The sequence below is a fragment of the Ochotona princeps genome, chromosome 7 (assembly GCF_030435755.1).
Source record: "Ochotona princeps isolate mOchPri1 chromosome 7, mOchPri1.hap1, whole genome shotgun sequence".
Taxonomy (NCBI): Eukaryota; Metazoa; Chordata; class Mammalia; order Lagomorpha; family Ochotonidae; genus Ochotona; species Ochotona princeps.
In genome coordinates, this window is record NC_080838.1 from 34479504 (window position 1) to 34507323 (window position 27820).

A 27820-nucleotide genomic window follows, 5' to 3' on the forward strand; every position below is an offset into this window, starting at 1 on the left:
TCTGTAAATCTGACTTTCTAATTTTAAAAAAGTGAAGTGGTCAGGCTTGGCTCTTTCAGATTACTTACATGTAAAATAGATTCATTCAAAATAGGGTTATCAAATATAAGTCCAGTTTAATTGAGGTGAGTGCCTGTGAAGTTTCATCAGTCTCCTTGTGGGAATATGATCTCTCCATTTTTTTCCCTTTCCTACTGTCCCCCACCGCTGGTTGCCCTAATTACTACTATGGGTTGAATCTGGAATGAGAGCTTCAGAAGCCAACAGCTTCCTGCCATAGACCCAGTCTTCCAGTTAACAGCGAAAGGAAGGGCAGTAAGCAATAGGACATTATGAATTCTGAAAGTTGGAGGCATTGTCTTAGGGAATGCTAATACGTTAATATGTTAGTCCTGAATGTATTCAGTGTGCGTGCTGGGCTGCTTCTTCCACTCATCTGCTTGTGTGTCTTATCTCGGTCACATTAGGAAGTCCAAGTGTGTTGATCCTGATAAGACGTAGAGTCCTTCATTGGATAGTCAGCTCTCATGGGCTGGTACTAATAAGAGACACCGTGATTAGCATTGGACATCAGATTCAAAAGTTACCCCCATCCCACTCACACACACCATATCTTGGCTTAAAATGTTTTACTTCTCCTGGCAAAAAAAAAGCATTTAAATAGATTTCCTCATGGTAGAATTTTTGGTAGGTGGCCCGTCTCAATCCTCCTTAAGTGCACCTGATTTCAAATGTCTATTATTTTCTTTGCTAAAGCTAGTCAAAGTACAGGGTCTCATGATGAGAATGCTGTCTTTTTAGGTTGAGCATTCATACATTTTTGTTTCATCATAGACTTTTAACAAATGCTTCCAGTGAGCATGACACTTGAGTTGTCATTTGGAAAGCCTCCATGCCTGGTTCAAAGTTTGAGCACTACCACTACAGATCCACCCTCCTGCTAATGGGCATCCTGGGAAGTAATGGTGGATGGTTCAAGCGTCTGAGTCCCTGTTGCTCACATAGACTCACAGAGAGTACCAAGATCCCGGCTTCAGCCTGGCCCTACCCTGGCTAGTACAGAATTTGGGAAGTGAGTCAGTGAATAGAAGAATTTCTCTCTTCATCTGATTTTCAAATAAGATAAAAATAATTTTTAAAATGCTTCCAGTGTAACATAATTAATGTACATTTTCCCAAATAATTTCCTTTTATAAATAGATCTTTTTTTTTTAAAGATTTATTTATTTTTGGTGGGTGGCCATGTCCAAGAAAAAGCAGCCGGCAGACCAGGGTCTCCTTGAGGAGGAAGAAGAGTTGGAGGAGTTCCCCGCCGAAGGCTGGGCTGGTTTAGATGAAGATGAAGATGCACATGTCTTGGAGGACAACTGGGTTGATGACAATGGGGAGGATGACTTCTCCAATCAGCTGCAAGCTGAGCTGGAGAAGCAAGCTTTTAAGATGGAGACTTCATAACCCTCAGAAGAGGTGTTGAAGTAACCTGAATGACCTGTTGACTTAACTCTAGAATGGAGATCCCAGGATGGAATACTTAAAAAAAATGTTTATTTTATTATCTACTTACATTATTTTTTTAAGCACACACAAACAAAATAAATTTTACTTGGTTTTAAAAAAGATTTATTTATTTGTATTGAAAAGTCAGATACACAGAGAGGAGGAGAGACAGAAAGATCTTCCATCCACTGATTCACTCTCCAAGTGACCGCAATAGCCGGAGCTGAGGCAATCCGAAGCCAGCAGCCAGGAGCTTCTTCCAGGTCTCCCATGCAGGTGCAGGGTCCCAAGGCTTTGGGCCGTTCTTGACTGCTTTCCCAGGCCACAAGCAGGGAGCTAGAAGGGAAGTAGGGCTGCCGGGATTAGAATCGGCACCCATATCGGATCCCGGAATGTGTAAGGAGAGAACTTTAGCTGCTAGGCTACCCCTCCAGGCCCCCCAAATAATTTTCCTTGTCATTTTTCTATATGCTGGTGTAAGTTTGACTCAAAGTTTGTTGGGAAAAACATGTCAATATTTTTAACCACCAAATAGTTAATGTCATGTCAGATGATCTTTTCAGTAAATAAATAAAAAAAAGAGGGTTTTAGTGACTGAAATCTAAGTTGATTTGCCAAATTTTAATGGACCATGAACTCAAAATGTTTAGGCTTGCTTCAGAATGCAAAACTAATAAACACAAGATGGACTTATAATTTAGAAAAGCATCTCTCTTTCTTCTTTAATTCTTTTACTACTATTTATGAGAGAAACAACAGAAATCTAACATAAAATGGACTCTTATGCTTTAAGCATTTCCCCCCTGTTTATTTGTTCAGTTTTAAATTTAGACCAGTCCAAATCAGCCTCTCCCAAGAACAAGCTCCACAGTTCACAGTGCCTCAGAAGATACCTCCCCCAAAAAGTTCTCCCTCCAACTCAATGTGGAAATTACTCTGTAGCATTTCTTTTCTGGGAGCCTTACAATGTGTGTCACCATCTGGAGGTGCTGAGAGAATGGTGGGCAGAAAAATAAAACTGTTTCCAGTTTCTCTAATGCAGCCCTGCCTGTTCTGCAAGTGTAATCTATTAATAACTGTGGACTGTGACTTGGGAAATTTGGATAAAGCTTTTCATCCTTACTTAACCTTGGGATGTTCCTGCCCCTCAGAGAAGGGATGCTATGGGTACTTTGAGGCATGAGGAATTTTGATTCTGACAATTGGGTTCCACCAGCCTCCTATTCTGCTCTTTACCAATTGTGCGACCTTGAGCAATGATATCTTCTCTATGTCAATTTCTCTGTGTCTGAAATAGGGATCATAATGTTGTGGGGTCCCCAGCTATCTTACTCTAAATTTCTGTCTCTGTGTGAGATAAAGATTCTAAACACAGATGCCAAATACAATAATGGGAGCAGGATCTGCTTCAAGTGGGGAGAGAGACAGAGATTGAGAGAGAGAGAGAACACATTCAGATGTGAGTGTGGGCAGCCCCATGGGGAGAGTTATGCACTGTGGGGAGAGAAACTTGCCATTCTTGGGTTTAGTGGTCCCTTTGATTAGGTCACCAATAGGACCTTAACTGATTATACAAATGGAGTACAATTTGGGTAGAGTTTGATGCACATGGTAGTCGCTGCAAAGGTTTTCATGGTGTTTCCACTTGGAGATCGGTTTCTATGGTCTCTCTACCTAGAGATGAAACCAGCTGGAGGTATCGCTGTAGTACCTCCACACTTGAATCTGCTCCTCCAGTGCACAGAAAACCAATCACTGAAGCCCCAACTTCTCTGTGTTGATCCAGCTTCCTGTCAATGTGGCAGGGCAGTGGAAGATGGTCCAAGTACTTGGGTGCCTACTAGGCACCTAGAAGATCAGGATGAAGTTCCTGACTCTTGTCTTTGACTTAATCCAGATCTGGTTGTGTGGCCAACTGAGGAGTAAAGAATCAGAGGAATGATCCTGTCTTTGTCTTTTTGGCTCTCTGTTCTTTCTACAAACAAATCATTTTAAACAATGAAACAAAATAATTAAGTCTCTATAAATATGGACGTCATTATGATCTGCCCCTGGCCTTGTCGTTCGGATGCAATATAATAATCCAATCACATTATATTATGATGTGATTTTATTATAACAGGCCAATTGTTGCATCTGGAATAGGTTCAAATCTGATAGATATCCCATAAGTCTTTGGAAGTTAGTCTCACTAGGAGACTGAAGAGAAAAGCAGTGCATCTTCCTTATCCCCGCCCTTTCAAGTCTTTCCTTCTGGCTGTCGCTGTCTCTCTCTTTTCTTCTTCCCCCACCCCCCCCACTCTTCAGCCTCCCCTCCCGGTCTTTTCTGCCGCAGGCCTGGAAATGACTTAGGGACCTTTGGCTTTGTTTTCTGAATTCAACAGATACCGACTGAGAGGTCCCTAAGCAGTCCTTGAGTCTCAGTCTCGCTCCCAAACATCCAGCTTAAGGATCTCATCTCTCCCCAGAGGGCAGAACTGGAATGTTTACATAACAAGAGAAAAGGGGATATTTTCCTAATAGCCTCTTCGGCCAGCAACCTGATAAAATAGCTGAAATTCAAGAGGTCTTTTCAAGCAGCCCAGCGAGTGTGAATGCAGCAGAGACATCAGAACTGGTGGCAAAGGTTGAGTTTTTCTTTGGCCAGCACACCTCTTACCCAAGGGTTTTCTTTCTGAAAGCTGCTGACAGAGCTTTGGCCACAGAACATCCTCCCCTTGGCTGATAAGCTCAACCCTGATTTATATTTAACTCACTGCAGTGCTGGAGGGGTGAGGGTGGAGACGTTTATTAAGGGGAGCTGCGACAAGTCTGCGGCCAGTCCTCTGCCTCCAGCGGAGCTCCTCTGGTGGAGCCCTTGTCCCACCCCCTTTGTTTCCCTGCTCCTCCCTGAGGAGCTGGCGGGAGCCTGCAGGGAGCAGCGAGAAGAGCCAGAGAGAGAGAGAGAGAGAGAGAGAGAGAGAGAGAGAGAGAGAGAGAGAAAGAGAGAGAGAAGAGGGAGAGTTGTGGGGAAAGCGCAAGACGGCTGCCAAACCAGGGGACTCCTCCAATTTCCTTGAAAAAGGAAATCAGCTGACCTTAGTTAAATTTAACATTCTCTTATGTGCAACAGTCGACTTCGGAAACAAACGTGATGCCTGATAAGTGCTGCATCCGAAAGACACACGTGGCCATCATCTGTGCGGTGATAGTGGCTGTGGGACTAATCGTAGGACTTTCCGTGGGCCTGACCAGACCGTGTAAATCCTCGGCTGATTCTGGGCCAAGCCCAGCTCCGTCTGCTAGCCCTTCTGTTTCTCCACCGACCCAGGAGGTGTGCCCTGCCAGTGAAAATGTCAGCGGAATGTGGAACAATTTCAGGCTGCCGGACTTCATTAACCCCACACACTATGACCTGGAGCTGAAGCCCCAGCTGGAGCAGGACACATACACGGGCAACGTGAGCATCTCCATCAACCTGACTCGGTCCACCCAGCACCTGTGGCTGCACCTGCGGGAGACCACGATCACGCAGCTGCCGCAGCTGAGGAGGTCCTCTGGCGAGCAAGTGCAAGTCAGACAGTGCTTTAAATATGAAATCCATGAATATCTGGTGATCGAGGCAGCAGAAGAGCTTTCAGCCACCACCGACAATACTTACTACATCTTGACCTTGGAGTTTGCCGGCTGGCTCAATGGCTCCCTCGTTGGGTTCTATAGAACTACGTATACGGAGAACAACCAAACCAAGTAAAGATAAAATTTTTTTTTGCTTTACTTCTCCAAAGCTCACATATCTGCTTCTGTTTCTTTTCACTGTCCACCTTTTAACTAGTTTTGGGGTCTGATCTTTATCTCTGGGCTTCAACTCTGCCTGCTCATCTGGGTAGCCACTGTTTTGGCCCTGTTGTATTTTCCAAGTATAGCAACAGACTTGAAAGCAGTGATCCAATTGCACAGAGTTATGGGAAAAGTTCTGAAAAGTCATAATCAGGAGAGACCAAAATGCACAGCATCCTATGCTTAACACTTATATAAACTACTTCAGGTTTAAAAAAAAAAAAAAAGGTATGCTTGGTGCCCATATATATAGGATGCTGGTGCTACCTGGCAGAGAATAAGTCTACAATACTACTGTACCAGGCCACTCCAACTGAAATTTTACGGTGCTGTCAGAGTAAATGAAACAAAGCCGATTAATGTCAATGATCATTTTATCCATCTTTATGGAGAAAAGACACTGAAAACTTACATGGGATGCGGGAAATGTCCTTTTTTTTTTTTTTTTTTTTTAAGGATTCATTTACTTTTATTGGAAAAGTAGTTTACAGAGAAGACAGACACACAAAGAGATCTTACATCCACTGGTTCACTCCCCAAATGTCTACAACGACTATAGCTGAGCCAATCCAAAGCTAGGAGCCAGGAGCCAGGAGCCAGGAACTTCCATCGGGTCTTCCTTACAGGCGCAGGGTCCCAAGGACTTGGGCCACCCTCTGCTGCTTGCCTAGGCCATAAGCTGGACTGTACAGCAGCTGGAATACAAACCGGCATCTATATAGGATCTTAGAGCTAACAGGTGGAGGATTAATATGTTATGCTACTGTGCTGGTCTTGGGAAATGTCTTTGCGTCTGCCTCGAGGAAGGAAGGCTGGACTGTGCCTTTTCTTGCCTCCTATAGCTAGAAATATGTTTTACACATGTGCTTTCAGGAGACACTCATTGGGTTCACACAGTGGCATCAGCCATGGATGAATTTTAGTGTCGTGCTCATTATGCAATCGTAATCATCAAACTTCTGCACCACAAAAGATGTATTAAATAGTTAGGAACATAGAAGCATTTTCCCCTACAGTCCTCCAAGTAAGAAATTCATTTCTCTCCTTCCTTTCTTCCTTCCTTCCCTCCCTAACTTCTTCCCTTCCTCTCTCTATTCCTTTCTTTTTTCATCATAACTCTTAATAAGCAGTAGCTATTACCAGAGCTATGTAAAAGACAAAATTTCCGGTCGTACTCAAAACCTTTGTCTTCATGCTGTGAAGGCAGCCTGTGCTTCAGGGAGGCAGGCTGCACCATGCCACAGGTGTCCATAGCTTTGAAACTACTTTGACCTTTGCCTGCTTAGATTCTGAAGGAGTAAATGATTAAGAAAGCCTAGTACCATTGTTTGAAAATGTGAATCTAGGACCAGCTCTCTGAATATCCTTTTCCTCTCTGTTTTAAGTATTTAAAAAAGTGAAGGACAACTTTAGTGGAAACATTTCTGTTATTTATTAGGGAGACCCAGGGACTTAAATAAACCTTTTAGTGTCTTTATGTTGACATGACAAATTGGAAAAAATACTTAGAGGAATCATGCTCCTAGAAATCCGCATCTTAATATTGTTAGGAACAAAGCAAGCTTATCAATTATTTACTTTTTCTGTTTAGAAAAATTATGTTGGGGTCTGGTACAGTAGCCTTAAGGCTAAAGTCCTCGCCTTGAGTGTCCCGGGATCCTATATGGGCGCTAGTTCTAACCCTGGCAACACTGCTTCACATCCAGCTCCCTGCCTGGGGCCTGGGAAAACAGTCAAGAACAGCCCAAAGCCTTGGGATTCTGCACCCATGTGGGAGACCCGGAAGAAGTTCCTGGCTTTGGATTGGCTCAACTCTGGCCATTGCGGCCACTTGGGAAGTAAATCAGCGAACAGATCTTCCTTTCTCTGTCTCTCCTCCTGTCTGTATATCTGACTTTCCAATAAAAAATATATAAATCTTAAAAAAAAGTATGAAAAATTACACTGTTGAAAGCATAAGCAATTACTAGGAGGGAATGTCAATAGAGAGTATTAATAAATTGTTCTATTAGTAATCCTTGTTAACATATGAAGGTATGTTCTTATATTCTTCCAGAGCAATCACAGTTGTAATAGTCCTAGGTCTGTCTGTCCCCCACCTATCTACCTTTTTACTGTAGTGTATCATGAGCATTTTCTCTCATTCTTAAATATTTTTGAGAGTCTGATTTTAAAGATTGCATGATACGTTCTTGCATGAATGCATTGTCATTTTTAAAAGTTGCTGCCATGTTGTTAGGTATTTAATTTGCTTCTAGTATTTTATTATTGCAGACAAGCCAGAGGAGAACATAGTTATAATTCATCTTCGTGTATTTATCTGTTTATTATGTTAGAGTATTATCCTAAGACAAGAATTTCTAGATGAAAAGGGAATATATACCAAGAAGTCTATAACACTTACTTTGCTTTTTAAGCATATAAATTATATGCATTCACTGCAGAAAACTTGCGAAACTGATAAAATTGTAAGAAAATCCATCCATAAGTTCATTAGTTGAGTAAATTCATTGCTAACATTCATTGCTAACATCTCCCAATTTCTTTTCTGGACACAGTTAAACGTACCTTTAGTGTGTTGTGTACAGTATTGTGTAAGATACTTTTTCAATATAGCTGCAAAGCTTGAGCATGATTTTTGCTCTTCTTCCACAAAAGAATTGATGACTAGACCATTGAATGACTATAACGTTACTCAGTATTTTAGGTTTTATTTGTTTTTTTTTTTCCACTGGAAAATCAGATATACAGAGAGGAGGAGAGGGAGGAAAAGTTCCCTCCACTGATTCAATCCTCAAGTAGCTGCAACAGCTGGAGCCAAGCTGATCTGAAGCCAGGAGCCAGGAACCTGTTCTGGGTCTTCCATGCTAGTATAGGGTCCCAAAGCCTTGGGCCATCCTCTACTGCTTTTCCAAGCCACAAACAGGAAGCTGGGTGGGAAGTGGGGCTATTGGGATACGAAATGCCACCCCTATGGGATCCTGGCATGTGCAAGGTGAAGACTTTCACCACTAGGTTACTGTGCCAGACCCTACTCAATTTTGTTTATATTATTATTATTATTTTGTTAATTTATTTTATTTTTATTGGAAAATCAGATATACAAGAGAAGGAGAGACAGATTAGAAGATCTTCTGTCCGTTAATTTACTCCCTAAGTTGCCGCAATGGCTGGAACTGTGCCGATCCAAAGCCAGGAGCCTCTTGAGGGTCTCCCACAAGGGTGCAGGGTCCCACTTGAGCCACACTTGACTGCTTTCCCAGGCCACAAGCAGGGAGTTGGATGAGAAGTAGGGCCACTGGGAATAGATCAGGTGTGTGCAATGTGAGAACTTTAGTCTCTAGGCTGCCATGTTGGGTTAAATTGTTTTTTATTATTAAATATAGATATTTAGGTTACTCGTGTTTTTCACCAATAGAGACCTAATACATTGCAATGAGCACCTTTATAAAAAAAACTCTGAACGTTTTGTAATATTTCCATTAGAAAATTCCTAGAAAATTATTCAAAACTATGTATGAATGTTTGTGTGTGTGTATATATATATATATACAAGTGTAATATCAACATGTGCGTTATGTGTAGGTGTTTGAAAATTGACTTTTCAAATATGTTCCAAGATATATTTCTGCCTACAATATATAAAAGTACCTATGTCTTTTTAAAGTGTCTGATTTGGGTAAAGGAAAACACATATTTTGAAAAATATCTACCCTTGATTAGTCTGAAGTAAAAGGAAATATGAAAACTTAAATTATTATTGCTGAAGCTTTCACTTTTAGGTTGACATGGCAACAGATATTTCATCTGAGTAAAGTCATCAGTATTTGTAAAAAGAAAAATGTATTAAACCTACAGAAAGGCCTAAACATGGAAAAAGTTTCCGTCAATGATGATGGCGCTCTGAAGTCTGTATATTTAAAGATGTATGCTGCTGTGCCTAAGATACAAGTACTGAAATCCCTGCCATTCATGTGGGAGACCGAGATGGACTTAATGGCCTCTGATTTCAGTGTGGCCCAGTCCAGCCCTTGTTGTTAAAGGCGTTTGGCGAGTGAGCCAACAGATGGAAAGTCTCTCTTATTTTCTGCCTAATAAAAAAAAAATCAAATAATGCATTATAACTCAAGTAAATAGTATTCCCTCTGATTCTTTAGATTACTTTGCTGCCCCAGTGAAGCTTGACCATGAAATATATTCCCAAAAGCTACCGTTCCGAAACTCATCTGACTTAATTTTGGACTTGAGAATATTTGTAGAAAATGAGAATGACATTGGCAAGGCCAGTGCTCAGAGTTCCATTGAGGGCTGATATTCCTGAGTTTGTTTTCATTAAGAGCAGTTAAATAAAGCTACCAGATCTGTGCTGCACACTTGGTTTTAGAAACATTCTGCAATCTGCTCAATGATTGTGCTTCAGCTAAGTAGAAGTTGTTTTTGTTTTCTTCTTTTTCATCTTATGAAATATCGCTAGTATGGAAAAAAGTTACACTGCAGTTTTCTTTCCCAAGCCTGCTGGCAATGCAGCTTCCTGGGGCTCTCACCCAAGGAGTCCATTTACGGCTTGCTGGGGTGGCTTTAGGTGAATGGCACCATTCTCTCATATTCTAGCGTGAACTTCATCAGATCTGGTATTCATAGAATTTTACAAATTACCAGAGTTAATGCATTTTTGGTACACAATTGAAATTATGCTTTCTGACCTTTCCACTTCAATGTAAAACTTAACTCCAGGACTAACATTTAAACTTCACAAAAGAAGCAACTCTGACATTCTTTCCTTTTAGATTCTTTAAAGATTTATTTATTTCTATTAAAAGGCAGAATTACAGAGAGAAGGAGAGGTAGAGAGAAGGAACTACATACTGTTTTACTTTCAAATGGTTCAACAGCCAGAGGTGAGCCGATCCAAAGTCACGAGCCTCCTCAGGGTCTCCTACATGGGCATGCAGGGTCCCAAGGACTTGGACCACCCTCCCCTGCTTTCCCAGGCTATAAGCAGGAAGCAGGATGGTAAGTGGAGCAGGTGGGACATGAACCGGCACCAATGTGGGATTCCTGAAATTGAAGGGGGAAGATTAGCCTGTTAAGCCATGGTGCCAGCCTCTACCATATGCTGTTTTATCAATGAAATTTGGCTATTGTTACAGGAATGAAGGTTCAAAACATTAAGAGATTTACACAACCTCTTCCTTTCTAGTCTTTTTGCAGGTCAGAGGGATCCCATTTAATGGGATGGGAACCTTTAGGACATTTCCCTGGTCACTCTCCCTCCATGTGTTTTGTAGGATTTCCAGTTCTCTTTCCAAAGGGTTTCCCCCTGCTCCATGCTCTAAAATACGTGTTCTTTGCTCTTCAGCCTTTCCAGCATCTGAATTGCTCTTCCACAGTAGTTCCCAAAGTATGTTTCGGGGAGTCTTAGTTGCCTGGGACTTTACAGATCTTACTACTACAACAACAACACAGGAGGAATTCTGTGAGCAAATTTTATTTAGGCAGCAATATTATGGGTTTTTTTTTTGTTGTTGTTGTTGTTCTTTGACTAATTTATTTATTTGAGTGGGAGAAAGAGGAACTTACCATTCCCTCTTTCCCTCCTCAGTTGCCCACAAGAGCACTGGTTGGGTCAGGTTGAACCCAGGGGCCAGGAATCAACCCAGGTTTCCCACATGGGTGGTAGGGATCTAGCTGCTTGGACTGTCACCTACTGCTTCCCAGGATATAAAGCTTTAGGAATCCAGAATTGGAGTTGGGATAGAATTCAAGCATTCTGGGAAGGGTTTAGGCACCCCAGCACTGCCTCAACTGCTGTACCAGATGCTCACCCTCATTCTTGCTGCAAGATGGGCCTTTCCAGAAACTTTTCTGTGATGACATTGTTTTTATTGGAAAGGCAGATATATAGAGTGGAGAGACAGAGAGAAAGATCTTCCATCCACTGGTTCACTCCCAAATGGCTGCTACAGCCAGAGCTGAGGCTGGGAGGCAGGAGCTTCTTCCAGGTCTCCCACATGAGTCCAGCGTTCCAGGCCTTGGGCCATCCCAGTCCATACACTGGATCAGAAGTGGAGCAGCTGAGATATGAAGTAGTGGAAGCAGTGCCCATGTGGCATGCTGGCACCACATGTGGAAGATTAGCCTACTATTCTACAGTGCTAGTCCCAAATATGTAGAAACACTTTAATGTTTTAACATAGATTCCTACATGGCTAGTATTCTCTGGCACATGCTGGACCAAACAACATTGCCAGAGCTCCTTATTTTATTTTATTTTATTTTTTTAAAATTTATTTATTTTATTGTAAAGTTAGATATACAGAGAGGAGGAGAGATAGAGAGAAAGATCTTCTGTCCAATGATTCACTCCCCAAGTGACTGGAATGGCCGATGCTGTGCTGATCCGAAGCCAGGAGCCTGGAGCTCTTCCAGGTCTCCCGTATGGGTGCAGGGTCCCAAGGCTTTGAGCCGTCTTCAACTGCTTTCCCAGGTCACAGGCAGGGAGCTGGATGGGAAGACACTAACCAGTACCCATGTGGGGTGCAAGTGCTTGCAGGGGAGGATTAGCCAATCGAACCATTGCATTGGTCCCTCACCTTTAATCCCTAACACTGCAAATAGAGTAGAATAAATTGGTCTTGAAGGAAAGATCACAACCTTATTGTCTGATCGATGAACCAGTCTGAATTTAGCAAGGGCTGACTAGGGGGCATTTGGCTAGCTAAGTTTCAATTACAAGGTTAGGGTTTGTGATAAAGATTTAGGAGCTGAGTGGGAACATTGGTGAGCTGGTCTCGTGTGTGTGTGTGTGTGTGTGTATTCTCAATTGCATGGGTGTATATACTCAAGCATATGTGATATTGTTCATTGTTTTACTGTTTATGAGAAAGAAATAGACAATTTCTGTTTGCTAGCTCACTCCCCCCAAATACTCCCCCAACATATGGCCAGTTGGGCTGCAGCCAGAGCCAGAAGCTGAGTGAATATCCAAGTCTCCCATGTGGATGACAGGGACCAGACTACTTGACCCATCACCCTGCTTCCCAGGATCAGCTTTAACAGGAAACCGAAGTCAGAAGTCACAGTGGAGAACTGAATGTAAATATTCAATATACTATCTTAACTGCCAAGCAAAATGCTCCTCCTCATATATATGTAGTTTTGATCTTGCAAGTTTATATGCTTCTCTGTTTATTTAGTGTTCTTATATTGCTACATTGAGCTACTATTCCATTATCAACAAAGAATGTATTTCTTTTTGTATGTCATTGGTAATTTCCTTGCATTTGGAAACAAGCAAACAAAAAGTAATGTTTCTTGACTTTGAGTAATTTTTCACATGGAAGAAAAGCAACTGTTTGATGAAATTAAACAATTAGCTGCTCCATTCAAACTACCAGAAAAACACATTGAGGTCTGAATTGTCTTGGTGGGTAGTCTGACGGAACCAGTTCCCCCTGCTTGGCTCTGGAACTTTTCGCTTTGTCTGCACAGACCCTGTGCAGTGGTGGGGCTCTTTGTTTAAGGATTTCAACCAGGCCTGCTGGTGACTTTGCTGGCTTGAGTTATGAGATTGCTGGAACAGCCTGAGTGCCTTCGCTGGAGATGGTGCAGCAGGTGGATTATGAGCTACCAGGTAGTTTTTAGGTTTGCGTTTAAAGTTGATTGGCAGCAAACCGAGCTCTTGCTTACCTGTTTGGTTTCACCTTTGTCTAAAGCCGCCTTCGTCTAACGCACTCACAAAATCAGATGACATTTGCTGCTCCTTTCTACAAGTTAATGAACTACCTAGCATAATTTTTAGTGTGTTGGGTTTAGCAAGTGACTTATTAACATGGCATCCAGCTCTTATGGAAAAATGATTGACCTCAGTACATTTTCAGGACATACCCTAGCGTCACTCCTGAACATCCTCTGTGGTTAGGCTTTTTCCATTGATTTGCTACACAGTTCATCAGATTTAACAAAGAAAAAACATTTTTAAAAATTACTTTAGAAGCAGACAAAGAAAAATACACACATGCATGTGTTCACATTTATTATTGCACTCCCCAAATGCTTGGGATCTGGGGATTCCATCCAGGTCTTCCACATAAGCGACAAGGTATACTTCCTGTGGCACAATTTAGCAGAAAGCTGGAATTCTGAGCAACAGCCAGGAGTTGAGCTCATGTATTCCAATATGGATGTGAATAACCCAAACACCTGGTTGAAGATGTTTTGATTGATGGACAAAATCTTCCCAAAGTTGTATTCTAAGATCATTTTGTATTGCTATGTCACATATCTTACTCTGAAATTCACAAATATTTAGAAAAGATTTGTGACTTGACAGAATTTTCTTTGGAAAATTCATATTATGAAAAAAGACTAAACATGGATTTAAAAGTTTTTTGGTACCAAAATAATCTTTATTTTTAAAACCCCACTGTTCTACAAACTCTTTGAAGTACTTTTATAACTAGGGAATTTTTGAACTATTGAGAAATTCATGAGAAAAATAAAAGGTTGCCATTAAAAAAATAAAATTGTCATATTCCCTGAAATATTTATATCTCCAGTAATTTTGATTTAGTTCATATTCCAGTCAAATTAGTGAATTTTAGAGATGTTAGTTACAATGTGTGAAGTGCTGTACACGAGAGAATAAAGTGCTTTCCAGACTTAGAGGAAATAGTGTGGGGTTACATTAATCCCATCATGTGAATTTTTAAGATCCATTGATTTACATTGGAAAGGCAGAGTTACAGAGGGAAGGAGAAACACAGAGAGAGAGAGCTCTTCCATCCACTGCTATACTCCCCAAATGGCTGCGATGGCAGAACTGAGCCATTCTGAAGCCAGGAACCAGGAGCTTTGCCAATCTTTCATGTGGGTACAAGGGCCCAAGGACTTAGGCCATCCTCGGCTGCTTTCTCAGTCCAGAAGCAAGAATATGGATTGGAAGGGGAGCAGCCAGTGTCCATATGGGATACTGGCACCACAGGTGGAGGCTTAGCCTACTATGCCACAGTGTCAGCCCCTTAACATGTAAATTAAGGGAGCTTCAAATATGCCAATATTATTTATGGTCTAATTCCTCTCCTTTCTCATGACCCTGAGAAGAAACCACATGTGCTGTGGGCACCATGCTCTATGGTGGAAGACACAAAGCAAAAGGTTTGTGACCCAATCGAGAACACACTGTAGCTAAAATCCAAGAATTTTTATTCTTAAAAGAGGGTTTTCTCTTATTCTTAAAAGAGGGTTTTCTCCATAAGATTTTATTGGCTCTGCAGATTTTAAGTGCAATATTTTGCAGCCCTGTTGTTGATGAATGTCAGTTCACCTACAGAAGTGTATGTCTATGTCACTGTTACTGAGATGTTAACTATGGTTGACTGTTGTCCAGGATCTCCAGCACTCTTCTGTTCCATGTGCATGGACACGCTCAGAATGCTCAAATTGCAGAAGGCGGTTCTGTGTACACTCAAACATGTTCTCTTTTTAAAAAGGACAGGGAGAGAAGGCTTGAAAATTGTCTGCTGGTTTACAGGAATCTTTACCCAGCATTTGCAGAGAGTGGTGCAGTGTCTGACAGTCTACCTGGTGGTAGGTAGGCATGTGTTGTCCCACTACCTGCTCACTCTCACCCCCACATCCAGTGGCACACAGGCACACACCCACCTACTCATCAGTCAGCTGGGGTCTATCTGAGATGCGATTAAATGGAAACATCCTTGCAGGCAGTGATTCTTTCCTTTGCCTCTGGAAGAAATTAGAAACCAAAAGAATCCAGGAGGACAAGACATGACTAAATATTCAGCTAGAGTTTGGTGGATCTTATTAGAAAATCTTAGGTTCTCTATAGACTCCTGTGTTTGCAATCTACTGCAACTTACAAGGTGTTAACTTTAGTTGACTAAGCTGTTTATATCACCAACTAATCAATAACTATTCTATTACAGAATAAAATCATAGCTGTGGTTTTTAATTATGTTTTGATACTGGAATCACTTAAAACTTACAGAAAAGTTAGCAGGGATAGTACAAGGAACCCCTGGAAATAACTTACCCACTGTTACCAACTATCTCTTCCTTCAGAGTACATTGTGACACCATTTCGCTTTACCTCTTGATATCATACTGCATTTCCTAACGATAGGAGCATTCCCTAATACAGACACACTACAGTTCTCAGCATCAGGAAATTTATCAGTGACACAACTCAATTGTTGGTTCTGTAGGTCATAGTCAATTCCTTAATTGACTCAATAATGTTCTTTGCATTGATTTTTTTTTTCCACCAGTCGGCTCTGTAGTCCCGCTAGGTTCTCCCAAACTGGAACAGTGTCCTAGCCTTTCTTTGTCCTTCTCAAGGGTTGATGCTTTTGAAAAGTACGGACAAGTTATCTGAGAATGTCCCTCAATTTTAGTCTGCCTGACTTTACTCACGATTTAAAAACGCAAGTGTAACATTGGTCAGGGACTTCACAGAATGATCCTGTATTCTTCTTAGGAAGTCACACCAGGGGACACATCCTGTTGCTTTGTGCTATTATTAGTGATGCTGGGTTCATCGTTCATTGCTTGCTTAGGGTAGTGGCCAGCAGATTTCTCCATTATCAAGTTACAATTTTTATCTTAATAAACAATTTTCTGAAGATTTTTTGTAATTAGCAAATGCCCATTTCTCATCAAATTTTTATCTTCTTGTTTTGTCATACATTGATGAGTGTTCGCAACCATGATTCTTTTTAAAATTATCAGTAAATAATCCACTGTGAGGACAAAGAGATATTCCTGAAATGCCCTTAACGGCGAGGGCTGGTCCAGGTCACCCAGAAGAAAACCTGGACGGGAGTTCTAGGCTCCTGCCTTTGGCCTAAACCAGTCCTAGTTCCTGCCTTGAACTACTGTGGCAAGTCGGAAAGTGACCCAACAAATGGAAGATCTGTGTGTCTGTGTGTGCACAAGTGTGTGTGTGTATGTGTGTTCCCACCTCTCTGTAATTCTGTTTTTTCAATAAGTAAACTCAACATCAAAAAAGGATACATTCTTAGGTTAAGTGAATGATTTAACAATTGAGCTTGGGATTCCTTTTATTATGCTTTTCTTAGTTCCTAAGAATCCTAAAGGGCAAAATATTTTCATTCAACTAATTACTAATAAATGTAAATCAATATTTATTTATCTTTCCTTTCTTTTATGCTTCTTACATTGTTGGTTTTTTAATGAGATAGTATCCAATCATACTGTCTTGCTATAATATCCTTACACTTAAAAAGTATAGGTTTATTTAAAAATGATTCAGAAAAAATATTTTCAATTTGAAATTATAGGAATATGAAATGCGAACATTTTGGTTAATGCAAGTATATGCCCAGTTAGAGAGGTAAAAGAATGATACTGTCTTTTTTCAAAAATCAGCTTTAAACCAGCAAAGATTACTTCATCTGGGGGATTACTCAGCACTGCTTCTGCATGGAAGTGAAAAGGGCAGGGCGGTCCCTAGTGTAATATAAATAAGAAAGAATGTGCAACTGAGGACCAGGACTGGAGACTGCAGTGTCCTCCTCTCCTCTGTGACAGAACACAGCTGTCGGCTTGTCCTAGGGACAGTTGGAAATAAGCCCCTGATTCTGGCTTTGTGCTGCTTGTTACTCAATGGCTTTGGTGTGGAGAGTGATAGCTCGTAAGTGGATTTGGTTTTGCTTCTTGGATTTTTAGTTTTGGGGCACAATATTTAAATCACTTAATCAAGATCTTAAGCAGTTCGCCCCAAGGTTTTCAGTATGTGTTTTAAAAATTCCTAGGATGATTTTGATGACTGTTTGGTAGCCTGCTGGATGGACCAAGCTTTAAGAAATGCCATAGTTGGAGGTGGGATTTTCGTGTAGTAGTTAAGACGCTGCTTGAAGTGACTACGTCCTGGAGCAGTGTGCCTGTGTTCCAGCCCCATCTCAGCTTCCATTCCTGCCTTCTGCCACTTCACACTCTGGATAGCAGCAGCCGCTTGGCTCCAGTGCCTGAGTCCCTGCCTTCCACCTGGGAGATCTAGATTGAGTTTCTGTTTCCTGCCCTGAGGTTGAACCAATCTTCACTATTGGACACATTTAAAAAGTGACCCAACAAACAGAAGGTCTCTGCCTCTCTCACTCTCTCTCTGCTTTCAAATAAATATACACAAAAATTTTCAAACTGTAATTATTATTTTTACACAGTGGATTTTCCCCTCCAGGAATATGAAGAAACACGGGGGCTGCCCAGAGGCAGCATACATTTTGTCTGTTTGTGTCTTTGTTTCTAAGGAGCATAGCGGCTACTGATCATGAACCGACAGATGCCAGGAAGTCCTTCCCCTGTTTCGATGAGCCCAACAAAAAGGCAACTTATACCATATCTATCATCCACCCCAAGGAATATAGTGCACTTTCAAATATGCCAGTAGAGGTGAGTATCTTTTCTTCATGTGTTTTGTTTTTAATGATAGTCTGTTGATAACATCTTATAGTTTTTATCCGATTTTTTACAGAAGGGAAACTATTCTAAAACAACATGTGCACTCATACTTTATGTAAAAGACTGAGAATGCATGTTATCAATATCTTTTTCTTTGAATCCTACAAGTTGACTTGAAATATCACAGTCTAGATCTAAAACGAAAGCCACTATGGGATTTTGAAGTAAGAGAGCATACAGATACAGACAGTCACTGGGTGCTGCCTAACAGACCAAATCCTTTAAGCATAGCAGAGTAATGGAGTTAAAGACTTATAAATATTTCAGGGGCTATTCACTGTGTTAAGCTTGGGGTTGAATATAAGCAGGGTTGTTAGGAAGGTACACTAATAAATCTGGGTTGTAGAAGCCAAGTCCAGAGAACACTATGCCCACAGATTTTCCAGTAAGCAGGAAGTATTTGTTAAATGTTAAAAAAAAGAGAGCTTATAGTAATGTCTGCCTATATTAATTTCTGCCTGTGTGATTATTAATGAGCATTCGGCTCTTTGTAAGTAGCACTCCTCATGCCCATAGTGGGCCACAAGTTAAGCCATGACCTCAGAGCCATCACCCTGGGGTGGAGCTTCATCACACTTCATCCAGAAGCATCAGTCTCATCCTTAGGTGTAAATGATACTTTTTCCCAGAAGGAAACTCATCTCTACACTCTGATTTCTAGTATGTCTGACTTATAAATGAAACATCCCTTGCAAAAATGAAAACAGACTAAAGAATAAGAAGTTTAAAGCATAAATGTTTATCAACACTCCATGCTTCAGTGTGAATTTGTTTTCTTCCACTGTAAAACATTGGAAAAATGAAGTTTTGATTGAACAACAAAGTCGAAGGGTAAACTTGTAATATAGACACATCAGCCCACAAGACCAGAGCAGAGTATAATGCCATCGGGATACTGTGGTGTAAATGAGTGGAAGCAACGCGGGTGAAGATAGACAAACCTACCAACCTCTGGTTAAGATTGCCCTTTGGACTTTTCCATTTAGCAGTTTCACCTTCTCCTAAATCCAGAAAATGTCCTGGATGAAAGTGCATGTTGCATGTCATTGGGAGATCATAAGGAATACTAATAGGTTTTATCCTAAAGTAGCTTGGCTGGATCTTCCACACTTTACTATAAGCACATGCACGTGTGTATTTGTGAGGTCTATCATGTATCAATTCTAGCCCAGCTTCTCCTACTTAATCCCCTTTCAAAGCTTCCACTTAGAAAGTGATGGAGAGAGTGTATACGGGAGATGTGGAGATGTCTAAACTATGGTAGCAAGTACTTGTAATTGATATATTAGAATTCGTAACTGGCAGGAAGGACATTAAAGCTGGCATGGACCAAGACATCCAGATGGATCACTAATTGTATCAAGCAGTGGACTGTGCATAGCAATCCAGGCTATGACTAGCAACCATAATCCGAGTCTTCAATGTGACAACATTCTGGTAAGCTTGATATGGCCATTGCCTTTCTCTGCCCAATCAAGTCAGCAAACACCTGCTTGGTTTTTTTCTCTAGGACTGCCCATGAAGACATCACAATATCCCCTAAAATATTATGATCCTTAACGTGTGTTTAGTGCAGAAAGATAAACTTATTCAGTGGCTCTCACAAATTTTATTTCTCTCTGAGGAGTCTCATACAGCATATACAATCCCTCTTTCACAGTATTAACAACAGAATGAATTTTCCTTCAGTCTTTTCAACATTGCCACTAGTAATTTTATCCCAAGCGTTTGACATGGGACTTTTGACTAGAAAGCAGACTTGGGGCAACCATTTGTTTGCCATGTCCATGATTGCTCTTTGGTAAATAAAGATTATATTTTGCTTTCAACAGAGCCAAGTGGAAGTGGATGGCAACTGGTATCGAACAACTTTTGAGAAGTCTGTCCCCATGAGCACTTACCTGGTGTGCTTTGCGGTACATCAATTCACGGCTGTAGAGAGAACATCAAAGAGAGGAATACCTGTGAGTCCCATTGTGTTTTTAAAATGTGCTACCTATCACTTTGTGATTCACTTTCTTCTGTATTGTTTTTTAAATTTATTTCTACTGGAAAGGCAGTTTATAGAGAAAGAAAAACAGAAAGCTCTTCTGTCTGCTGAATCTCTCCCCAAGTAGCCGTAACGGCCAAATCTGAGCTGATCCTAAGCCAGGAGTCAGGAGCTTCCTCCGGGTCTCCCACAAGTTCGGGGTCTCAGGGCTTTGGGCCGTCCTCTACTACTTTCCCACACCACAAGCAGGGAGCTGGAAGGGAAGTAGAGCAACTGGGACATGAACCGGTGCCCATATGAGATCCCTGCGCATGCAAGGTGAGGATTTAACCATTGATCCATCACACCAGGCCCAATTTCTTATGTTTCTGTGGGCTTTTTTTTTCTTTTCACGAAATAGGCCAGAAAGCCTATTAGTCACCAGAGTCTGTAAACTTGGTAATACATTGAACAATGTAGAAAATGTTACTCTAAAAAGGCACAGGTTAAAAATAAACAAGCACAATACACATGGAGATGCATGGCCTTAAATTACTCAAGGAGGAAAAACTCACTCTGTATCAAAAGCCAGTTTCTAAGTACACCAGCAGAAATATATTAAAAAAAAAAACCAGAATGTACCCAATTTATTGAAATGGTTGAGTGTATGCTTAGCATGAAGTTCCAGGTAAAGATCAAAGACGCAGGAGACTCAAATTAGACAAACAGCTTTTGAGTGGCCAAGTACAAAGCAACCTAAGGTGCCAATCCTTTATATAATCTAAAACAGAACAGCAACAAGGTGTCAGAAGCATTTTTTTAAACTAAGAAAACTTACATTTAAAGATTTATTTGTTTATTATTATATTATTTTGCAAATTCAGATATACAGAGAAGAGGAAATACAGAAAGAACTTCCGTCTGCTGATTCACTCCCTAGGTGGATGCAACAGCTGGAACTGAGCCAATCTATGTCCAGGAGCCTCTTCTGGGTCTCCCATGTGGGTGCAGGGTAATGGAAAGAAATGGAAATGGAAGGGAAATGGAAGAGAGGCAGGGCAGGGAAATGGAAGAGAGGCAGGGCCGTAGAGATATGATCTGGCACCCATATGGGATAATGGTGTGTGCTAGGTTACCATGCCAGTTCCTAAAAGCTACTTTTTAAATCAAGATGACTAGGTTATCTTTTTTTCCTTTGAAAAATAAAAGTATTTTCTAGTCTAATAAATGCTTTTCATTTTGGAGATCTTCAGGTGCTTATGCCTGGGATATTAGTCCATCCCTGTGCCATATATCCATATATCCATATATCTAAATATATCTCAACCTCATAATATTTGCAATATAATTTTAAAAGGAATAACTCAATACTGCAATTTCACAAATAAGATAATTGAAGCTTAAAGAATTGAAGTCACTGAAGATCCAGCTGGCAAATGATAAAGACTTAACTTCTGAAATCTTTTTCCAAATATGCTATACCTTCATAAAATAGTTTTTTGTTTGTTTTGTTTTGTAAATATCTTCACCTCTTCACAAATCTTGCGTTAGAAAAGATGGCTACTTCTCTGCTTCCCTGTGTTTCCTGTGTAACAGGCTAGCATGTAAATATGCTTTTATTTACAGTAGGGGTAGGGACTGAGGCACCCTGCTTGTGAATTTTCAGCATGTTATATAATTACCAAATACTCTCTTCTTTCCTTCCTTCTTCCTTCCTTTTCTTCCTTCCTTTTCTTTCTTTTCTTTCTTTCTCTTCTTTTCTTTCTTTCTTTCTTTCTTTCTTTCTTTCTTTCTTTCTTTCTTTCTTTCTTTCTTTCTTTCTCTTTCTTTCTTCCTTCCTTTTCTTTCTCTTTCTTTCTCTTTCTCTTTCTTTCTTTCTTTCTTTCTTTCTTTCTTTCTTTCTTTCTTTCTTTCTTTCTTTCTTTCTTTCTCTCTTTCTTTCTCTTGTTGGAAAGGCAATTACAGAGAGAAGAAAAGAAAGAAAGATCTTCTATCCACTGGTTCACTACTCAAAATGCCTGTAACAGCTAGAGCTGAGCTGATTCAAACCCTGGTGTCAGCAGCTTCTTCTAGGTCTTCCTTGTGAGTGCAGGGTTCCATGGCTCTGGGGACATCCTCTGCTACTTTCCCAGGGCACAAGCAGGGAGCTGGATTGGGAGTGGAACAGCCAGGACACAAGTCAGCACCCATGATATGTGAGCATTTGCTGGTGAAAGATTATTCAACTGGGCCATGGCACTGGCCCCCAAATCCTATTTCAAGAGATTAAATGTGATGATGACTGATCCACATTTTTCTTTCCCTTGCCACATATACTGCTTTGATATAACTTTCATGGTGGTAAATGACACTGCAGTTGCAGGATATTTCCCTTCAAGTTTGGAGGTGTTACGGTAGACCCTCAAATCTGGGTTCCCTCACTAAATGTGCACAAAGCCAGTCACTGACCTTGGGGTCATGGAAGAGAGTTAGCAAAGTACCAAGCAACGATCTCGGCAGTTATTGCTTAATTCCTGGGCTCCCCACGCATTATTAGTGGAGGTTTTAATAGACTGAAATTGGGGTTGAGAGGTGCATATTCCAGTTCGCATGCATTCCAAGGTCAGAACATATTGCTTGTTATTTTCCTATGGCCAAGGTTTGAGTCTAGTGATCCAGTTGGGGAGTCCCCGAAGAAGCCTCACCTGAGATGACCTCAGACTTGACTCTTAAGAAGTATGTCATCCGTTATAGGATCAGGTAGAGTCTGTTACCTGCACCAGCCAATGCATATACCGGTGGATGAAGCTGCCTGGTCAGTTTCATTCAGTTCCATATCTCACATGAACTGATAGGTTCTATGGCCTAGTCCAAACCAGTCTGACACAAGCTTGGTCCTCACGAACACCAGCCGGTACCACATCCTAGTTGGGGTGACATCCAATAATCCCTACCAGGCCCGACCTCCAGGCACACTCCCAGCCATGGCTTTTGCATGTGCTCGCATGTACTGTGGCCTATCCCAGTCCATCCTACATCCTACACGCTCTCATATACCAAATGGGTACTCCAGCTTAGCTCAGCTCAACTTGCCCCAAGACAGCCCACACATATGCCAATGGGTGCTGCTACCTTGTCCAGCCTGGCCCACACCCAACCCTGACTCTCATGCTCACTAGCAGGAGCTGCAGCCTGCTAGGGGAGTGCCCACAGTTCCCCTATCAGGCCAGTTCCCAGGCTTGGATCTTGCACCTGCTGGAGATACTGTTGTCCAGACTGACAGGATTCTCGCCCAGACCCAGTACTTATCGGCAGATGCTGAGGCCTAGCCCAGTTCATCTGTACCCATTTTGGCTTTCTTTGGTGCCAGAGATGTGGCAGCCTACCCAGCCTGGCCCCTCCCCAGATCAGTCACCACCCACCATCACCATCCAGTCCCAGCTCTCACAATCACCAATGGGAGCTGCAGCCCAACAAGGTCTTAAACACTAAAATAAAATTTGATAATAATGCCAAGACAAAGCAGACAAGCTATGCATTCTACTAATGATGATGCAGTTTCATAAATAAGAATACTGCACCAATTAATAGAGGACCTTAAATGTGCAGTTATTTTCTAATACTGACCATGAACTTGAATTTGCAGTAATAAATCAAGATCAAAGGGGAGATCTGGATCGTATTTCTGACTTCAACTCCAGCAGAGTCTGGAACATTGTGGATATTTGGGGATTAATTGCTACCTTTCTTCATCTCTCTGCCTGGGAAATAAGTCAGATTCCCATTTGAAACTTCCTAGAGGCCTTGGTCAAAGGAATTCACTGAAAGTGAGGCTTGAAACTGAACACTTTAAGAGCCCTTTCCTCATCCCTTACTGGCTCTTTCAAAAATCAGGCAACCAGAGCTCACAGCCTCCTTCAGAACTCTGTGGACTGTCTGCCTAAACAGTTGAAACCAAGGGTGGGCATTCTGATGCAGCAGGTGTAGCTGCTTGCTTGGAGTGCCTGCATCTCATGTTGGTGTGTTTGGGATTGAGTTCTGCTCTTAAATCCAGTTTCCTACTAATCCACACCCTGGGAAGCAGTAGATGGAGTTCTTAGCTCCTGGCTTCATGCAGATTCAGCCTAGCTATTGTAGGTGTTTCAGGAGTGAATCAGTGGAGAGAAGCTCTCCGTCATTCTGCTCTTTAGATAATAGCTAGCTAGATGATAGTTGGATAAAACTTCAAATGCAGTTGAGCAGAACCTTAGAGGGGAACTTTAAAACATCTGGTGTGAACATTAACGTTCCACAGTAAATTCCTCTTCTTTGGCATTTGGCAGCTTCTCTTCCTCATTCCCTCCTCACTCATTCTAAATTGAAATGTAATAGTTGACACCCAAGTATAAAATGCTCCCTGAAGGACTTCCCACCTTGGAGAGAGAATTACAGGAAAAGCAATCTAACTAAATCTACTGAAATGGAGCAAAGCAGAAAACCCAAACCAAGGTCTTAAGACCTACATTCTTAGAGCTGCACAGACAGCCTGAAACAACTGGGGGCTTGGGAAAACAAGTAACACAAAAGAGATAGTTCAAGACAAATGAAAATACTAGAGCAAGAAATAGTGGTAATTGGAGAGGCAAGAGAATTCCCCAAAAAGTCATAAAAAAGTCAACAGTCACATACACACACAAACTTTAATTGGTACCAGAGACGGAAGAAGATACAATCATCCTAAAAGGAAAACAAACAGCATGGGAAAACAATCAGAAATAGCAATTTAGAGCTTACAAATATGTCTGCCAAAGCTTGACCTGGGCCTAACTTCAGAAACTCATTTGTGACCAATTCCTTCCCACGCTAGAAACTAGTAAACCTATAGTTTCAGTTCTTGCCTACTGCCTTGTGTTTTTGTTGGGAAAACTAGAGCGCTTCTACTTTTTCAGTAATAATAATAATAATAATAATAATAATAATAATAAGAAGAAGAAGAAGAAGAAGAATATATACATATATAAAACTAGAATAAAAAGAGCCGAGTAGGTGCACACATCATTTTTAGCACACATTTCATGAATCAAAATGCAATTGTTATCCACTCCACTTCTTGAGAGTATTATTTTGGTACAATAATCCTGCTGTTCATAATTGGATTATACTATGCAACCCAAGAATCTATAATACCTTAATAAAATTCTCTTGGATAGGCTTACCCTTCTGACAAGAATTTCTTTGTCTCAGTAAACACAAAACCAAGACCTCAGTTTTTCGTTTCTTACTTGAAGACAACATAACAGATATTAGTATGAAATTCTTCTTTATATTTAATATATTCTTGCTGTTCATGCAAAACATTAGAATGGTTTGAAGGTCAGAAGACTTTTCACTCAATATATTATCTTTTTTGAAGACTATTTTCATTACATTTTGGTTCAATGCTAAAAAAAAGAAAAATGAAATAACTTGAGGAATTGCCTGGTGTGGTTTAACAATGCTGATGGAAGCAGTTTTCACAATTCTGTTGGCATATATAAATCTACTTTTTGAGGCTTCTTTAAGATTGAATTATTTGATTAAGTGTCTAAAATGAATAAAATCACTGAATTCCACCTGAGAAAAAAGCAGCAAACCCCTGAAATGAACAAAGTAGGCAGGGATTATCTGGTTTTTTGTTTGTGAACTATTGAGTCACTGATTTAAAAAAAAAGATGCAATCTTATTTTTAAAAAAGATTTATGTATTTTTATTGTGAAGTCAGATATATAGAGAGGAGGAGAGACAGAGAAGCAGATCTTCCATTTGATGATTCATTCCCCAAGTGACTGCAATGGCTGGTACTGTGCTGATCCGAAGCCAGGAGCCAGGAACTTTCATTCGGGTCTCCCACGTGGGTGCAGGAACCAAAGGCTTTGGGCCGTCCTTGATTATTTTCCCAGGCCACAAGCAGGGAGCTGGATGGGAAGCAGGGCTGCCTGGATTAGAACAGGCGCCCTTATGGATCCCAATGTGTTCAAGATGAGGACTTTAGCTGCTAAGCCACGGTACCAGACCCAGTGCAATCTTACTCTTATAGGAAAATATTCCAATAAACATCATACTAACTTGGTAGTTCAGCTTGTACTGTACCACTGTGGAATACAGGAATTCATTCTTACATCCAGACAGTATGTATTATAAGCATATTTTAAAACATTGAAGCTTAAATATAAACATTTAAGTATTTCAAAGAAGAATAGGAAGTAGGAAAAGAAAATTTACTCATATTATTACTACAAAAACATTTGAAGCCATTAGGTCCATGATGCTATCTGGAGGATATTTGACCTGGCTAAGATGTTGAGTTCTGAACATATATTCAAAGAATCAAATTCAGTCCAAGTGAAAGGATGATTGATCACCTTCCTGAAACACAGGGAGTCCTAATCAGACCTTGACTTTCCCTGGGACCTTTGGCCTCTGTGTTTGGAAAGGAGGATACACAAAAGGGAAGATCGCCATGTTGGAGATTATTTCATCTACAGTCCAGTTCTCCTCAGTTTTCCTGAAAGGGGAAGAAAAAAAAGGAAGACCTGCTCACTAAGAGAACGCTGCTGGGAAGTGATTACCCAGCTGGCCCGGCTGATACTGTAATGTGTTCATTCTGGTCAATAAAAGAGATTAGGTTCTGCTTTTTTTTTCTGTCAGCTTTTTAGAGTAATTCCTGAGTTATATCTGTGATAATTTCAGACTTATACCTATGAATAAATCCTTCCCTGTTGATTATGTGTTTCTTTCTGTTTCCATCTTAGAAAGTTGGATCAAGGGCAGAGGACACATCTACTGTGGCTATGCTTATATTTTTATTTATTTTACTTACTTAAGAGGCAGAGACAGAAAGAAAAAACAAAGAGATTTTTCATGTACTAGTTCATCATAATTTTTTAGAGCAATTTTAGGTTTTATGCCTTGGGTTTTAAGCCTTGGGTTTTAATTTATGCATTCCATACGTGGATTTTTCTAATAAAGAAAAATGTTTTGTTCTTTTAATACTCAGTGGTACCTCTTCAAAGTTCTTATTTTAAAATGATTTTCAATAACAGAATTGCAGATACAAAAAAATTATTCTGTAAAATCATCTTAGTTTTTATTCATCTTAACACCTTTTTTTATTTTTCATGTTGATTAGATAACTGAGAGGATTACACACCCATGTGGGTTCTTGACTGGGATGGGGAGGGTCAAAGTGTGAAGGAAGGTGGGTGAGATAAATGTTTTATTGCTTCTTTTTTTTGTCTCCTCTGTCCACCTGGAGGGTGGGCAAGCAGGGCAATACCCACTCCTTGCTGAAACTATAGAACACCCAGGGATGGAGACAGTCATTTGATGTTGCTTTAGAGACCCCAATGTGGGGGAAGGGTGTTTCAAGGGTGTTACTTGAGTGATCTTATAGTTCTGAGAAGTGGTTAGCTTTGCTGCATGAAGGCTGAGAAAATCTAAGGCCTATTGACTGGCCAGGTCTACTTCAAAGTATCCACAGACCTAGACAATTGCTGCAAAGATACGCCAGTAGGTGCTGCAGCTACTGCCCCATCTGGTATGCTCCCAGCCCCAGCTCTTGTGCTCAGCAGCAGGAGTTGAGGCCTAGCAGGAGAGTCCCCAAAATCTCCCTACCAGGTCCTCTCCCAGCCCTGGATCTTGCCCATGCCATTAGGTGCTATGGTCCAGCCTGGCATGGCCTGACCCCAGTCCTGGCACTTGCCAACGAATCTTAATATTTTAAATGGTCATTTATTATGAATCCATTAGAACTAAAATCTACACAAATTATAAACTATACAACAAGCCTGGATTTCACCAGTTTTCTGTCTGATATGTTTTCATCTTCCAAGAATCAACAGATGATACAGCTATTTTGTGCTTAGTTGTGACATTTTCCTAATTTCCTCTCATCTGTGACATTTTCTCAGCTCTTCATTAGATCTTGTGATTCTGACATTTTTGAAGAGCATGGTCAGATGTTTTCTAGAATGCACCTCTGTTGTGTGTATGTGACATCTTCTCAAGATTAGACTAGAATTTCAGGAAATACCATATTAC

At 40.8% G+C, this 27820-nt stretch overlaps 2 protein-coding genes across 2 annotated transcripts in view; both read left to right on the forward strand.

The window, feature by feature from the left end:
- The first annotated feature begins 1242 nt into the window (after nt 1-1242).
- LOC101527416 (26S proteasome complex subunit SEM1-like) lies at nt 1243-1569 on the forward strand. Its single transcript, XM_036494971.2, has one exon. The coding sequence runs from the start codon at nt 1243-1245 to the stop codon at nt 1453-1455; it is 213 nt and encodes a 70-aa protein (XP_036350864.2). The 3' UTR covers nt 1456-1569.
- A 2906-nt stretch (nt 1570-4475) lies between these two features.
- Nucleotides 4476-27820, forward strand: part of ENPEP (glutamyl aminopeptidase) — a 76193-nt gene continuing 52848 nt past the window's right edge. The window contains exons 1-3 of the mRNA XM_036495117.2: nt 4476-5226; nt 17604-17745; nt 19647-19778. Of these exons, the coding sequence (XP_036351010.2) occupies nt 4631-5226; nt 17604-17745; nt 19647-19778 (870 nt within the window). The 5' untranslated portion in view covers nt 4476-4630. The remainder of the gene's footprint in view (nt 5227-17603; nt 17746-19646; nt 19779-27820) is intronic.